Raw genomic sequence first — 13,944 nt, 5'->3', positions numbered from 1 at the left:
GTTGACTGTAAGTTCCTGGTCGGGTGAGCTTTCTAGATGGGTTGTAGTACTGATTGCAAGTTCTTCAATACATCAGTTACTGCACACCAGGCCTCTGTGCATTTACTGCTGTGGCACCACAGTGCACCTACCCAACACTCGTTGGCCTCTCAATATTCTTTGCCAAATAAAAATTTGGACCGAATATCTTAAGTGTCACAAAATTTTATACTGGGTGCTTCTCTACACCCAACCCAAAGCTTTGATATCAACAGCAAGTCTTTTTTTCAGACTACCAGCATGACAGCAACCCAGGATCAGAAGAAGGTCTATATATAGACGGCACAGCCACTGTTTTCCAGCCCCTTTGAAGGAAGACCCACTCTGGGTCAAACCCACAATTACCAATATCTCACTTCTATTTGTCCAGAACTACCATTTGTAGAGACTACACACTTCATCAGGCAACCTGTTCAAAGGGAAGGGGAGGTAGTGCTTTACATCCCACATGAAAGTTTAGTGAACGCTACATCTTTTGTAGGGCACTGCACAGGTGCTTTGTGGGGGTGCATTGGGGTAGCTTTCACATTTTAAAGCTCATTGCTGCAAAAACCTGTAATAGGACCTGTCGATTATATATATATATATATATATATATATATATCATTATTATTATTACAGTTTATTGAGCCTGAGTTGGTGCCTTAAATGTTCTAAATTATGGCTAAAAGGTTGTTTTGTATTTTATAGAGGAAGGTCTATTTCTCAAATGAGCATGTCTCACAGGGTCACTTTCAGCTTCCTTCCACAACTACAGATATCCAGGAAAACCTAACATAGGTGAAACATCTTTGTGTCAAGGCTGAACTTTGTCCTATGTTGTCTCAGAATAAATATCGCAGCTCATTAAACCAGTTATCAGAGTTGCAAAATCTGTAGTGACCGGCTGTTAAACCTTTAAAGGCATCTCTGTGACTTTTGATGATAACATAGGAAGATTGATATGGCTTCCAGAAGCAGATTTCTGTCTTGTGGTTTTCAGAAGTATTTCTGTTCTTAGCATCGTCCAAAGATAGACATGTAAATATTTCTGTTACATGCAGCCAAGTGCTGCTTTCTCTGGATCTTCTGAATTTGTCTTTTATTCACTATAATGATAAAATATGAGATATGAACAGAAAATCCAGCTTATTTCAAGACACGCACAAGTCAAAATGTGACAAGAAGATTTTAAGCAGACCTTTAAATTGCCCAGGCATTTTAAAAATAAAAATGCAGTTCAAACTGGATTACTGACTTTGTCTCCAGTGCCAGCACGAGGCCATATAGAGCCCAAGGTGAAAATGCCGAACAGCACCCCCCCCCCCCCTCAAAAATGTATGAGCATTATGTGTCAGCAAAAATCCTTTCTTTCCCCCCAAAAATGGAATGCATGAAGGTAAAAAAAACATTCAGCATTTACAACCATTTGAATCACACAGGGGCTCATTATTTTCCCCAATGTAAGTGTATCATTTATGGGAAATTATTTTGCTGGTATTATATTAAAGAGTCCATTTTAATCTAGGGGTCATTTTAATATATATGTTTTTAAACAGTTGAGTATTATCCTGTATAAATATTCCTTCATTACCAGGCAATTTTTCAGTTTTTAGTGCTGTGATAGTTTGCCTGACAATTACTCGGTAACTGAATTAATTTTTATCTCATTTTGTTAAGACAAATAGAGTTTATTTTTCCTGTAATATTTAATAACCACTGGGTTTTTATTTTTTTACTATAACAATAAAAAGACCAAAAAAACCTGATGTTCTTACTGATCTATGCATTTCTTGAGGCCCCACAGTGTATACAATACAGCAGAGTGGTCAAGACTATGCACGAAACAGCTTGCAGATTTTAGAGGTCAAAAGTTAATTCCTCCCTTATAGGGGTGGCTGGTCATAAGTACCCCTTTAAATGTTGATGATCAGTGGTGTGTGCCACCTCTCATGTTGGTGATTAGTGATAAGTACCAATTAGTGGTCAGTTGTGTTTTCCCTCATAACTTTGGTGGCCAGTCCCTTGTGTATCTCCATGCTGCTCAGTGGTGGACAGTTTGTCTCCCTTGTGGTCAATATGCTCCCAAGGTGCCCCCTTTCATTGGTGGTTAGTGGGAGCAGTGCTACTTACAGGTGTGACAATTTTATTCTCATAATGGACTGTAAAAAAAAATGTTTGCTTACCTATACACTGCTGGCTGTTGTTATCTTCAATGTAGTCCCCTTGTGAAGCGACACACTTTTCTAGCTGACTGTGCCACTGCTGGACACTTTCCTGAAATGCATTATCTGCAACTCTGTGAAGTGTCTTTGCATGGTGCGCTGAATGTCATCACATTTGTAGCATGTTTTAAATTTTGGAAACAGCCAAATGTCGCAGGGTGATAGGTCAGGGGAATAAGGTGGTTGGTAAAGTTTCAAGATGGATTTCTCGGCCAGGGACTCGCAAACACATGACGTATCATGTGCAGGAGCATAGTCGTGGCATAGTCGTGTCAGGCCAGAGTTCTGGTATTTTCCTCTGAACAGATTCCCGTAACCTTTTCATTTTCCACATTTGTATCTGTCCTTTGCGTTTTTGGCTGCCCACTGCTAGCGTCATCATTGCCATCTTCCCAGCTCTCCTTAAACTGCCTCTGCCATTTAAAAGCATATGATATCATCATGGAATGTTTACCATTAACCCGTTGTAACAGAGCTGAAGTTCCATTCAGACTTTTGGCAGTTTTCACACAAAATTTTATTTTTATCGGCTGCTCCAGCTTCCTCTCACTCATTTTCCACCAACAGCACAACGCACAAACGTTTTTCTTCTACTACTCTGTAAAGACCCAAGCAGGTGCAAATTAGAACATGTCAGAACATGCTCGAGTGTGAATGACTGCGTGACTCACCACCATAGTGCTACATCATGGGCATTCTGGGAATTCAATTGTTACACCTCATACATAGATATGGTGATCTTTTATGTTTACATTTGTGATTGCTGTGATTGGTTCACAACAATCACACGGCACTGAGCCATTTTGTCTAGTTCTGTGACGTGTGATACTTTTTAGGTACCAGTATGCCTTCAAAATATATAAAAAGTTTGGTTTTACTTTACATATGGATAGCTAACCTAGCAGCTGAATGAAAATCATAACCATTCTATCACATTTATTTAAATAAAAACAGAAAATCATGTATACACAGGCTAACTACAACTAGTGAGATTTTTGCTGTTGTTTTTGTGAAATCAAACATGTAATGAAGAGCAGTTACTGAAAATGCTACTCGCATGTCATCTGACACATTAAATTGATTTCTTCACTTTGATTTCAGGGTCATTGATGAATAGATTATTAATTAATTATAATTTTTTTAAAAGTTATTTAGAGATCCAGTCCCGTAACCCGCCATTTGATTCCTATGCCTCCAAAGGTGTGTATGGATACCCCCTGATCCAGAAAATAATCTAGGCCCAGGAAGTGCTGTGGGGTCCAATTCATTATACTTTTCTTCAACTTTTTGTTTAATTTACTTTTAGCCCTAATGCATGAGGCTTTGGTATTTAGGTGTGGGTAGAAGGCACAGTCCAGCCCTGTATGCCAACAGTCTATTAACTCTCTAAGAGGCTGACAGCTGCTGTGGCTGGACAGTGGTGGACAGTACAGAGTGCTACTAATGTTAAGGGAATAATGTACCCAGGGACAAATGCCCAGAACACAGACTTCTCGAGTTCCCGGCGTTTGTCCTTGGGCATATACTGCCATAAATGTTTAACAGGCTACCAACAGTGGGTCTGGACACCTAAATGCCAGAGCCTCATGCACCGGAGCTAAATACCCAGTGCGCATGGGGCCATACTCCAGCGTGCCCTTAAAATTCCCTTTGTCAGCATCCCCATCTTTTTCAAAGCTGTACAGAGAGGAGGGGTGCTGCAGGATATAGAACAGGCCATTAAGGTCGCATTTCCTAGTCTGAGATCCTCAAGGTTGCCATAGTGCCAAGCCATGTTCTGCTACTTTTTTTCTGAAGCAGTTTTTTAGAAAGTTAAATTAGGAGCAGTAAAATTTAAATAAATATTTCTTTATTTTATACTATTTATTTTAGGTGGCTTTAGTGGATAAATCATTATGCTGGTAGAACTAAAGTAAAAGTTCCATTCTCATGGCCCACTGCTTTTTCAGTGGTCCTGGCACAGTGGTATTGACTCCCGGCGCTCCCTTTAAGGTTATCCTACTGGATATCAATGCACAAGGTTGGATTAATCCTTTGTGTGCTTTGGGCATAACGTATGGCATGATATGTCAACACTCTTGTGTAAAAGGAAGCCCTGTGTGTGCTGATGGTTTAACACTGCTCATCATAAAGCTGCAATTACCACGGGTTCACAGTGCACCTGTGCTTGCCCCGATTAGCAGCAAAGCTCAGTCAAGTTACTTAGACTCCACAGAGTCTGCACTATAGAGTCAACAGAGCCTGCTAATCTCTCTCTGGCCCTCACTCTGCTGAAAACCTAGAACAACTGGGAAATAAATGTGTCTGTAAGCCAGGCGTCGTTAAAGGATCTCTTATCACTCTTCTGTCTTTGAGACTGTATAGAAAGGGGAATTAATTATTTTTTCCTGTGACTTTGTATATCACAGAATGTATTACAACACATTCAACTTTCATTATTATCTGCGTACCTAAGGATGGTCATGTGATGGAACGCCTGTCATCCAGATTGGGTGATTTCATCAGAGAACCACTTCCTCACCACTGGGACACAGGACCAAGTTATTGTAGCTGGGCATTGCACCCAAGACTAGATGAGACTAGCTTAGATGCCAAACAGGAACTACTTTGTTGAACAGAAACACAGATTTTTATACACTCAGAAATAGGGGCAGTCCAGGGGCGGACTAACAACTCATGGGGCCCCAGGGCAATAGGGGATCATGGGGCCCCTGCGTCCTCGCCCCCACACTCAAGCCCCAGCCAAAAAAGCATCTGAAAGGTACCAGGGGCATCTCAGGGGCCCCCTACTGACTATGGGCTCTCAGGCAGTGCCCGAGTGCTTGAATGGTCAGTCCGCCCCTGGGGCAGTCCCCACAAATATTACACATTGGAATAAATATCCCATACTGATTAGGTAAGAGCTAATCCTAAACAATGCAAAAGGTAAACAGTACAGCCAACAGCTAACAGCTAATTATTGGTAAGCTAATCAGCAGCCAAGCACCCAGACAATGCTTTGATTAATTAGGGAGCACACCACAGACAGACCAGCAACAAACCCACCCCCCAAAAAAAAAAGTCCATTACACAAGCTGTCTATCAGGTTTTTGATTTCACTTGTATAATCTGTCCATCATAAGACAAAACTCATACAATATTCCAACAGTCTGAACAGTGGAATTAATTTATCTTCATAGATTTCTTGAGGGAGATTGTTGATAAATATTTCTGTCCCAAATAGAGGAACTTCAACAACCCAGTCTGCAAGAGGGCCACCATATTTCCTCTGACCGGTATAAGATTATTATTACATCTTTCCATCCACTTCAAAAAGGAAGATTTATTGTCTGTATGCAGAGAAATAATCCAAGCCTCTCAGTATTCATCATGTTGTTGTCCATCATTAGAGAATGATCGTCTCTCTCCATGGGCCTTAATCAGTAGGTAGAAGGCTAGCCCCTAGTCCCCTCTAGAAGCCCCTGTCCCGGTTGGGTCTTTAACAGGTCATATATGTAACAAGTTTCTGGCAAGCATTCAACACACCTGTAGGTCAATTTATGTACAAAAATGATCCCATGATTACCTTGTAAATACCAAAATAGTTTTTTTCTGACAGGATGGAGCACAGTTAAATCCTCTTAAGGCTTTGTGTGTGGAAGCTGAGCCCAAAAAGTGGGCAACGGACTTGTCACCAATTTTGCCTATATGCTCCCGGCAGCTGACCTTGTCCTCATTACTGACTTGCTATGCCTTGTTCTGCACTGGGACTATGTGTGGAGATGGTTATCTTGGTAAAGGAGAAGGCTGTTGCTTCCTTATGTCAGAGCTGCCCCCCCGAATACTGGTTGGGTGATATCCAAGAAAGAGCATGGGAGGTGATGGAATTCCACAGAATGAATGAAGCAGAAGCAGGGAAATGCTTGCAAATGCAGGTGCTTATGTACAGCTTCCTCTCTGGCAAGCCCACAGGAGAACAGTAGCAACACAATAGTGACAATGCCAAATCTCTATATCTGAAACTAGCAGTCAGAGACAGCAGCACCTTGATGACCTCACACTGCAGATAGAATTGCTACTAGGCTAAAGAACAATAGTAGACACAGTCACGTTTCTATTTTTCAGAAGAAATTTAAGGCAGAATGTACAATTTCAGGGTAATGCTAAGACAAAACTACCATTTCCACTATAATAAATAAAATGTACCTTTTTAATAGCTTCACTTTTTGTGTTCAGGCACACTTTACAACATGTTTCTTAGTTAACAATCTAATGAGAATGGACGCTCTGACACTGTCAGTTAAAAGACAAGGTGCCAGTTTCCTTAAGACCTGGTTCTGCTGGACCCAATTTCTGTCCTCTCATAAATATAAGGAACTCTTGAAGACCATTCCCACTAATGCTGTGTATACCAATGTGGTCCTTAGCCAGTGTCCCTGTCCTGAGGGGAAAGAGAGTTGAGGAGGAACGTATTACCCTCACCTTCATAACTCCCCCGTCCCCCTTTTTTTTCCTTCTTTCTTTTTCCTCCAATGCCTCTTTGTGTTTTCTGTTTCCATGAAGAATCAAAACTTGTATCTTATTGTTTCCTGGCTGAGGAAGGGGAAGGTACAGTTTTTTATATGCCTAGCTTTTACCAAGTTTGATACCAGATGTTTATGTTCTGTTTGCTAATATGTGGGACACAATGTTTATTTGTCTATGGATTCTCTTCCAGCTGTTTGTACCTTGTCAATACCTGCAAACTTTTGGTAATGATGTGTAGCTAATGTATATCTGTGGGTGTATTTGTCTTTCGGTCGAAACATAGAATTAAAAAAAAAGGAAAGGTTTCTACATGTGTCACCTCAATCACAAATCTAAAAATTAAGGATAACATTTTACTTCTTATTTTAGGATAGAGAGCAGAGCCAGTGCCATCTTAATAGCATCATGGGCCCCTGGGCAAAGCAATGCACTAGGGCCCCTACCAGCCTGCATCATGTGTCCCCCTCACAGTGCCCATATAATCAGGTTCCCTTATCTCTGTGCCCATAAACTGTACATCAGGTGTCCCCATACATCAGGTTACCTGTCACTGTGTCCCCACACATCAGGTTCTCACATCACAGGATCACCATTCATCAGGTGTCCCCATAAATCAGGTGTCCCCATCACAGTATTCCCATACATCAGAAGTCCTCATCACATTGTGCCCATACATCAAATGTCCTCATCACAGTATTGCCATCAGTGTCCCCATACATCAGATGTCCCCATATATCATGTGTGCTCATCACAATGTCCCCATACATCACGTGTCCTCATTATAATGTCCTCATACATCAGGTGTTCCCATCACAGTGTCCCCATACATTAGGTGTCGTCTGTGCAATCCCTAACACAGTGTCCACTGTTGTGCCCACCTTCCCACTTGTACTCAAAAATCACATGCTGTTCCCCACTGCAATGAAGTCAGCTGCTTCTTCCTCTCCCAGGCTGAGACTAAGGTGACTTCCCAGTGCCGGCTCTCTTCTGCCCCACTGCAGAAGGGAGGAGAAAGTTGAACTTTCTCCCCATCATCAGCCAGCCACTTCTCCTTTTGACAGGAGTGACATTGCAGGTACTCTTGTCAAAGAGGAGTGGCATGACTGGCCTAATCCAGTGCATCCCCAAACACAGCACTACCCCTCCACCTTTTCCTGGCCCTGATCATGGGCCCCCTATTCACCTGGGGTCCCTGGTTATTGCCCAGGTGTGTCCATTCATTAAGATGGCCCTGGGAAGAGCCATACAAATCATTTCTCCTTGCCTCTTTTTGCTCTTTCCCCCAAATACACTGTTTTAATGAAAACTAGCAAGCCTGAAACGGCTGTATGCATTTTGAAATAGGCTGCTCTGTTCAATTAGTCTGTATTTGTGCTGTAAGCAGGGGCGGACTGACCATTTGAAAACTCGGGCACTGCCCGAGGGCCCGGAGTCAGTAGGGGGCCCCATGAGATGCCCCTGGTACCTTTTTCATAGGCTTTTTTGAGTTTGGGCAAGGACACAGGGGCCCCATGATCCCCTATTGCCCGGGGGTCCCATGAGTTGTCAGTCCGCCCCTGGCTGTAAGTCAGGGGTTCTAGGATGTACAGTTGACCTAATGGCAGAAAGGAATTATTTGCTTGGTTTCACCCATGTATGTGCAGTTTGATGCACTGTCTCTGACATTGATGTAAAATCTTCCCTGATGTATAATAGTACATACAGTCAGGATGGATGCTGTGGTTTCTGGCACCAAGCCATCAGTAGCAGACCCTTTAAGTCCTGTAAGTTGTGAGGTGAGACCTCCATGGATCGGACTTGTTTTTCCAGCACATCCCACAAATGCTTGATTGGATTAAGATCTGGATAATTTGGAGGCCTAATCAACACCTCAAACACGTATTCCTCAAACCATCCTTGAACCCTTTTTGCAGTGTGGCAGGGTGCATTATACTGCTGAAAGAGGCCACTGCCTTCAGGGAATACCATTTCCATAAAGGGGTGTACTTGATTAGCAACAATGTTTAGGTGGGTGTCAGGTAGCATTCACATGAATGTCAGAACCTAAGGTTTCTCAGCAGAATATTGCCCAAAACATCTAACTGCCTCTGCCAACTCTTCTTCTTCCCACACTTCATCATGGTGCCATTTCTTCCCCAGGTAAGCCGCATACACACACCACACATGATGTAAAAAAAAATGTGATTCATCAGACCAGGCCACTTTCGTCCATTGCTCCGTGGTCCATTGAAGGCACTTTTGACTATGGACACAGGTCAGCATGGACACCCTGACCGAATTGCAGCTATGCAACCCCATACACAGTAAACTGTGATGTCCATTTTTTATGCTTTCAACCCATCTCACAACACAACTTCAGCAGCAACATGTTTACCTGCTGCCTAATATATCCCACCTACTTTCAGAGGCCAGTGTAACATGATACTGTAATCATTGTTATTCACATAATATGTCAGTGGTTGTAAAGTTATTGCTGAGCAATGTAGTTTTTTCTAAAAAGATATTTAATTTATTGTTTATAAAGCTTTTTATGGAACTGGTCCTGGGGGTGTGGATACCAGTATATCTCAAATTTACACATTTTTCTCCACTTCTAATTTAGTATTTTTCTGGTTGTTTCTCTTTTAAAATGTATCCATGTTTGTAATTTATTACCTTGGAGAGTTTTTATCTTTTACACAATTTTAGTGTATTTCAGCCATTCTCGACTTGGTTTCCTACAGAGGTTGCTAAGGGTTCCTTCACTTTTGCTTGTTGACCTCCCATCTATTGTTGCCTGCATAGTACCAGGGCCAATGCCACAGTTTGACATCAGTGATCTTTTTTAGCTATCTGTGTGACTGGCATTCTGACCACCACTGTAAGGGTTTTTATTATTATTAGATTTATATAGCGCCAACGGTTTGCTCAGCGCTTTACATTATAGTGGGAGACAATACAGTAACAATACAGTTCAATACAAGAGGGAATTGAGGGCCCTGCTCCTTGGAGCTTACAATCTAGTAAGGGTTATATTCTTCCTACTGGCTACCAATGTGTAAAGCATTTTTGCCATTGCCCCCCAGATTAATTGATTTCTTTAAGAGTTCCCTGAGACCTGGGGGTTGTTTTAGGGGTTCCTCTGGGGTGAGAAGGTTGAGAAAGGCTGGTTTGCTTAAAAACATTTGCACAACTATCATGGGACCTTAAAAATCAATAGTATCATCTTTTAATTTGATAGGTCCTGTGTTTTTGGAAAATGTATGGTAAAAAAGTAAACTTTTAATAAAAGGTTCACTATATTATGAGAGTGAGCAATAGCAACATTGGTTGAGATGCAAAGCTTGAGGCAGTGCCTGACAGTAAAGGGGTTAATACGAGAAATCAAACGGTGTTAGTAATAACATGTTACAGAACGTTGTTTAACTGAAAATATACAGAATATCTTTAATATTTGTTCCAGAAACAAAGTAACAACCATCCTTCATCATAAAAAAGCTACATCTATTGCTAGGTGAATGTTTTCTACCTGTTGTGAATGTAATGTTACAAGTAGAGGGAGTCATGTTTTTAAAGTGCTCTTTTCTGTTTAAAGGTCTTGAATCTTGTCCAGTCCTATGTAACCCTGCGGGTGCCCCTGTACGTGTCCTATGTATTTCACTCTCCGGTGGGAGTCGGTGGCTGGCAGCATTTCGATCTGCACTCCGAGCTGAGGCTCACATTTGTGTACGACACTGCCATCTTGTGGAAGGATGGGATTGGTAGCCCGCCCGAAGCAGAATTACAAGGTAACCTCTTCCTATCTTCTTTAGTACCATGAAATGCTTAAATGTGCCATGTAGTTGAACCAGATGTGTTTTGTAGATAAATTGTTTATCTTTTTTAAAATTTTCTGTCTGCATTGACTAGAGCCTTTTCCAATTTCTACTTTTTTCTATTGCACTCTAATCCTTTCTGCTTTATCTCAAATCCCAAATCCAGACAAACCTTTAGAGCTGATTCACACATGTGCGGTGATTGAAGCTCAGGTTTCACAGCTAACTGACACAGTAGTTGTTTAGCGGTTCAGGTCAGGTTTACATCAGGTTCAGGTCAGGATTACCTCAGGATCTTATCTTGTTCACACATATGCAGGTTAGAAACGGTTCCCATAGAAGTCAATAGCCTGTAATCTGTACCTGAACCAGACCGCACTGCTCAGAAATCGGACAGGACTCTTTTTTTAGCTGATTCAAACTTGTTCGGTGTGGGTTGAAGCTCAGGTTTCACAGCTAACTGACACAGTAGTTGTTCAACGGTTCAGCTCAGGTTTACATCAGGTTCAGGACAGGATTGGCTCAGGATCTTATCTTGTTCACACATATGTGGTTTAGAAACGGTTCCCATACAAGTCCATAGCCTGTAATCTGTGCCTGAACCGGACCGCACTCCTCAGAAATCAGACAGGACTCTTTTAATAGCGCACTGAATCCGCACCACCAGTGTACCAGACATATGTAAACAGACACCATAGGAAGAAATGTTATTTCACATGTCATGTGGATTGGATGTGGTTCAAACCGCATCTAATCCGCATATATGTGAACTAGCACTATTCTTTATTTTATGTTGAGTCTGGAAAATGTAGAAGATCTGTCAGTATTTTATTGCTGTCTGTGTCCTGTTTGGAAGATTTCTAGTTTCCTTGTAAAGGTGTCAGAAGGAACAAGAAAAGAGAGGAATCTCTGCATTTGTTGACTATTTACCATGTGTTCTGCAGAACAGGAAGTGATGGAAATGCCACACAAGGGGACACACAAAGAAATAAGGCAAAAAAAATGGAGCTAATAGCATTTGTTGCTATAACTAGTAAAAAAATATGTGCACACGGACAGGATAACTCAAAAAAAAAAAAAAGCAAAGATTCTCCACCACACTCCGCAGCCAGTCAACATAAGCCCCCGGTCACTTCAAAGCCGATTTTGAAATTGTGCGATTTACAGTGAAGTTGCACGATTTCAAAATCAGGTGAGATGCCAATTTCAGTTGCGATTTTCAAGACATCTGACACAGATGTCTATGCAAATCACAACAAAAGTAGTGCATGTACTACTTTAGAAATTGGTGCGGCTCCGACCAAGTCGAAACTGCACCGATATGACCATTCTAATAGCGGACAACAGGGTGCGACTTGGCATACGATTTGCAAGTCGCTTAGCATGCAAGTCGCATGTCAAATCACACCCAGTGTGACTTGGGTGTAAAAGTCCTGCTTAGACCCCTTGCATATAGCTGTGCAGCTGCAATCTGTCCCTCTCTTGAGTTTTAGTGCACCCTGAAGGGACAGGTGCAGTCCCAAGCCCCGCTGATAGGAGCCTGTTAAAGTCTATAGTAGGCTGCAGCTGGACGAGGCTGGAGGCTGTAGTGAGTAGTACCAACGTTTAGGCTCCTGTGTTTTCAGTGACAAGGTTCATGAATGCAGAAGAGCTGCATTCTGGAACCTCGGAACTAAGGCGGAACTAATGTACCACTTATTCTTTGCATTCTGAATGAAGTCAGGTGCCTGGGACAATGTAAAGGATTTACATCATCAGTGGTTGTCCAGTGTTTGAGGATGAAAATCATGGAGCTGTTTCTGCTAGGGGCGTACTTGCGCATTATGGCGAGAGCCCATTCCCACTTAGCAGAATCCGTTTGTTGTGTGCATTTACAAACACATATGAGCCCACACTACAGTGTCAAGGCACCTCAGCAAAGCATGGTCCCAAAAATATATATTTACAGTATATACATCCGAGGAGAGAGCCACATGCAGGACTTTAAAAGGAGCCCCGATATACAACATGAACTTTTTTACTGAGCGTCCAACATTTTGGTAGGACACAGCCTATCTCTTTCAAGGCCATGATCAAAGTAGGCTGTGCTCCACCGAAACGAAAATACACGATTACCTTCATTTATAGATAAAATGACACCTGAAAATCAGGAGAAAATTGATTGAGCTCTTCTGGATCAGCATTGTCAATAGCTGAAAATGCATATTGTCAGGAAGCTTTTAAATTATTATGACCATCATACAGCTTGCCAAGAAGAAATTCCTTGACCAAACCTCTTTTCAATTTGTAAAAGTACTCCACATTGAGTTTTTTTTTTTTCCAGAAATTTCCATTTTTTCCAGAAAAAAACATGGAAAAGAGCATTTATCCCTTGGCTTCAAATTTTTGGAAAGTTTTACATCTCTAGTCGTGGATGCATAATGGCTCCTTAGAGACTTTAACTTGCAAGAACAGGATCCTGTACCTGGTGCATGTTAGAGCTGATGGATACCATGAGGGGAGAAGGACAAAGGCAGTATACTCTTATACCAACCAGCAATCACACCTAGGGCCTACAATGGTGGTAGTTCTGCCTTCTGTAACCAGCAAAAAATTTGTCTTAAGACCTCATTTTACAGCCAGTTCCATAATTTTCCTGTCAATTTTAGCAGGACTAATTAGAACCACTATATGTAAATAAATCTGTTTTTAACTTGTTTTATGTTAATAAACCCATGCATAGTGATTGTAACAAAGAGACATTTATCTTTTGAGACCTATTAGGACTTATGAAGCTTCTATTTCAATTTTCTGGTAAAGGTTTTTGTGGCATTGATATATTGCTTGTCATTTCTCAGATGGTTTTTTAATATTGTTTATGACCGGAAATGTCATTCCACAGAGAAATGTAGAGAGACTGAAGTGAGAGCTTCATGTTGTTTGAGTTTTTAATTGGCAGATTTGATTCATGCAGACCGTTTATGTTCTTGGTTTAAAGATTGTTGATGTGAACATTTGTAAATCAATTAATCTATTAGAATAGCAACATTGCCATCTGTCGGTGAACCAGTATTTTAACCAACTGCTTCCTATAGTTCAGCCTTTCTCAACCTTTTCAACACGGGCAGGAGGAACCCTTGAAAAAACGTATCGGTCTCAGTTAGCCCCTGCTAAAAGTTACTATATCTACAACTCATGATATATTATTAGTGTGATGGTCAGTGGGAAGAATGCTCCTTAAACTTGATGTCATAGGGATTATCGTTACAGATCAATGGTGTCAGTGGGAAATTATTTGAGAGGTAGAAAGTGCTCACTGCTCAAGGAACCCTTAGCAACCTTTGGAGGAACCCTAGGATTCCATGAAACCCTGCTATAGTAATAAATGTTTCTGTGTTCCTTAAAGCGGTGGTAAACCACAA

General features: G+C 41.4%; 1 protein-coding gene across 1 annotated transcript in view; it reads left to right on the top strand.

Annotated features, from left to right (window-relative positions):
* Positions 1-13,944, top strand: part of FREM2 (FRAS1 related extracellular matrix 2) — a 281,323-nt gene that overhangs the window by 241,219 nt on the left and 26,160 nt on the right. Inside the window, exon 17 of the mRNA XM_089690817.1 lies at positions 10,324-10,516. Coding sequence (XP_089546943.1) covers positions 10,324-10,516 — 193 coding nt within the window. The remainder of the gene's footprint in view (positions 1-10,323; positions 10,517-13,944) is intronic.

The sequence above is a fragment of the Staurois parvus genome, unplaced genomic scaffold (genome assembly GCF_062004578.1).
Source record: "Staurois parvus isolate SC_StPar_1 unplaced genomic scaffold, SC_StPar_1.0 ptg000544l, whole genome shotgun sequence".
NCBI classification, from domain to species: Eukaryota; Metazoa; Chordata; class Amphibia; order Anura; family Ranidae; genus Staurois; species Staurois parvus.
This window is presented reverse-complemented; position numbering and strand designations above follow the sequence as displayed.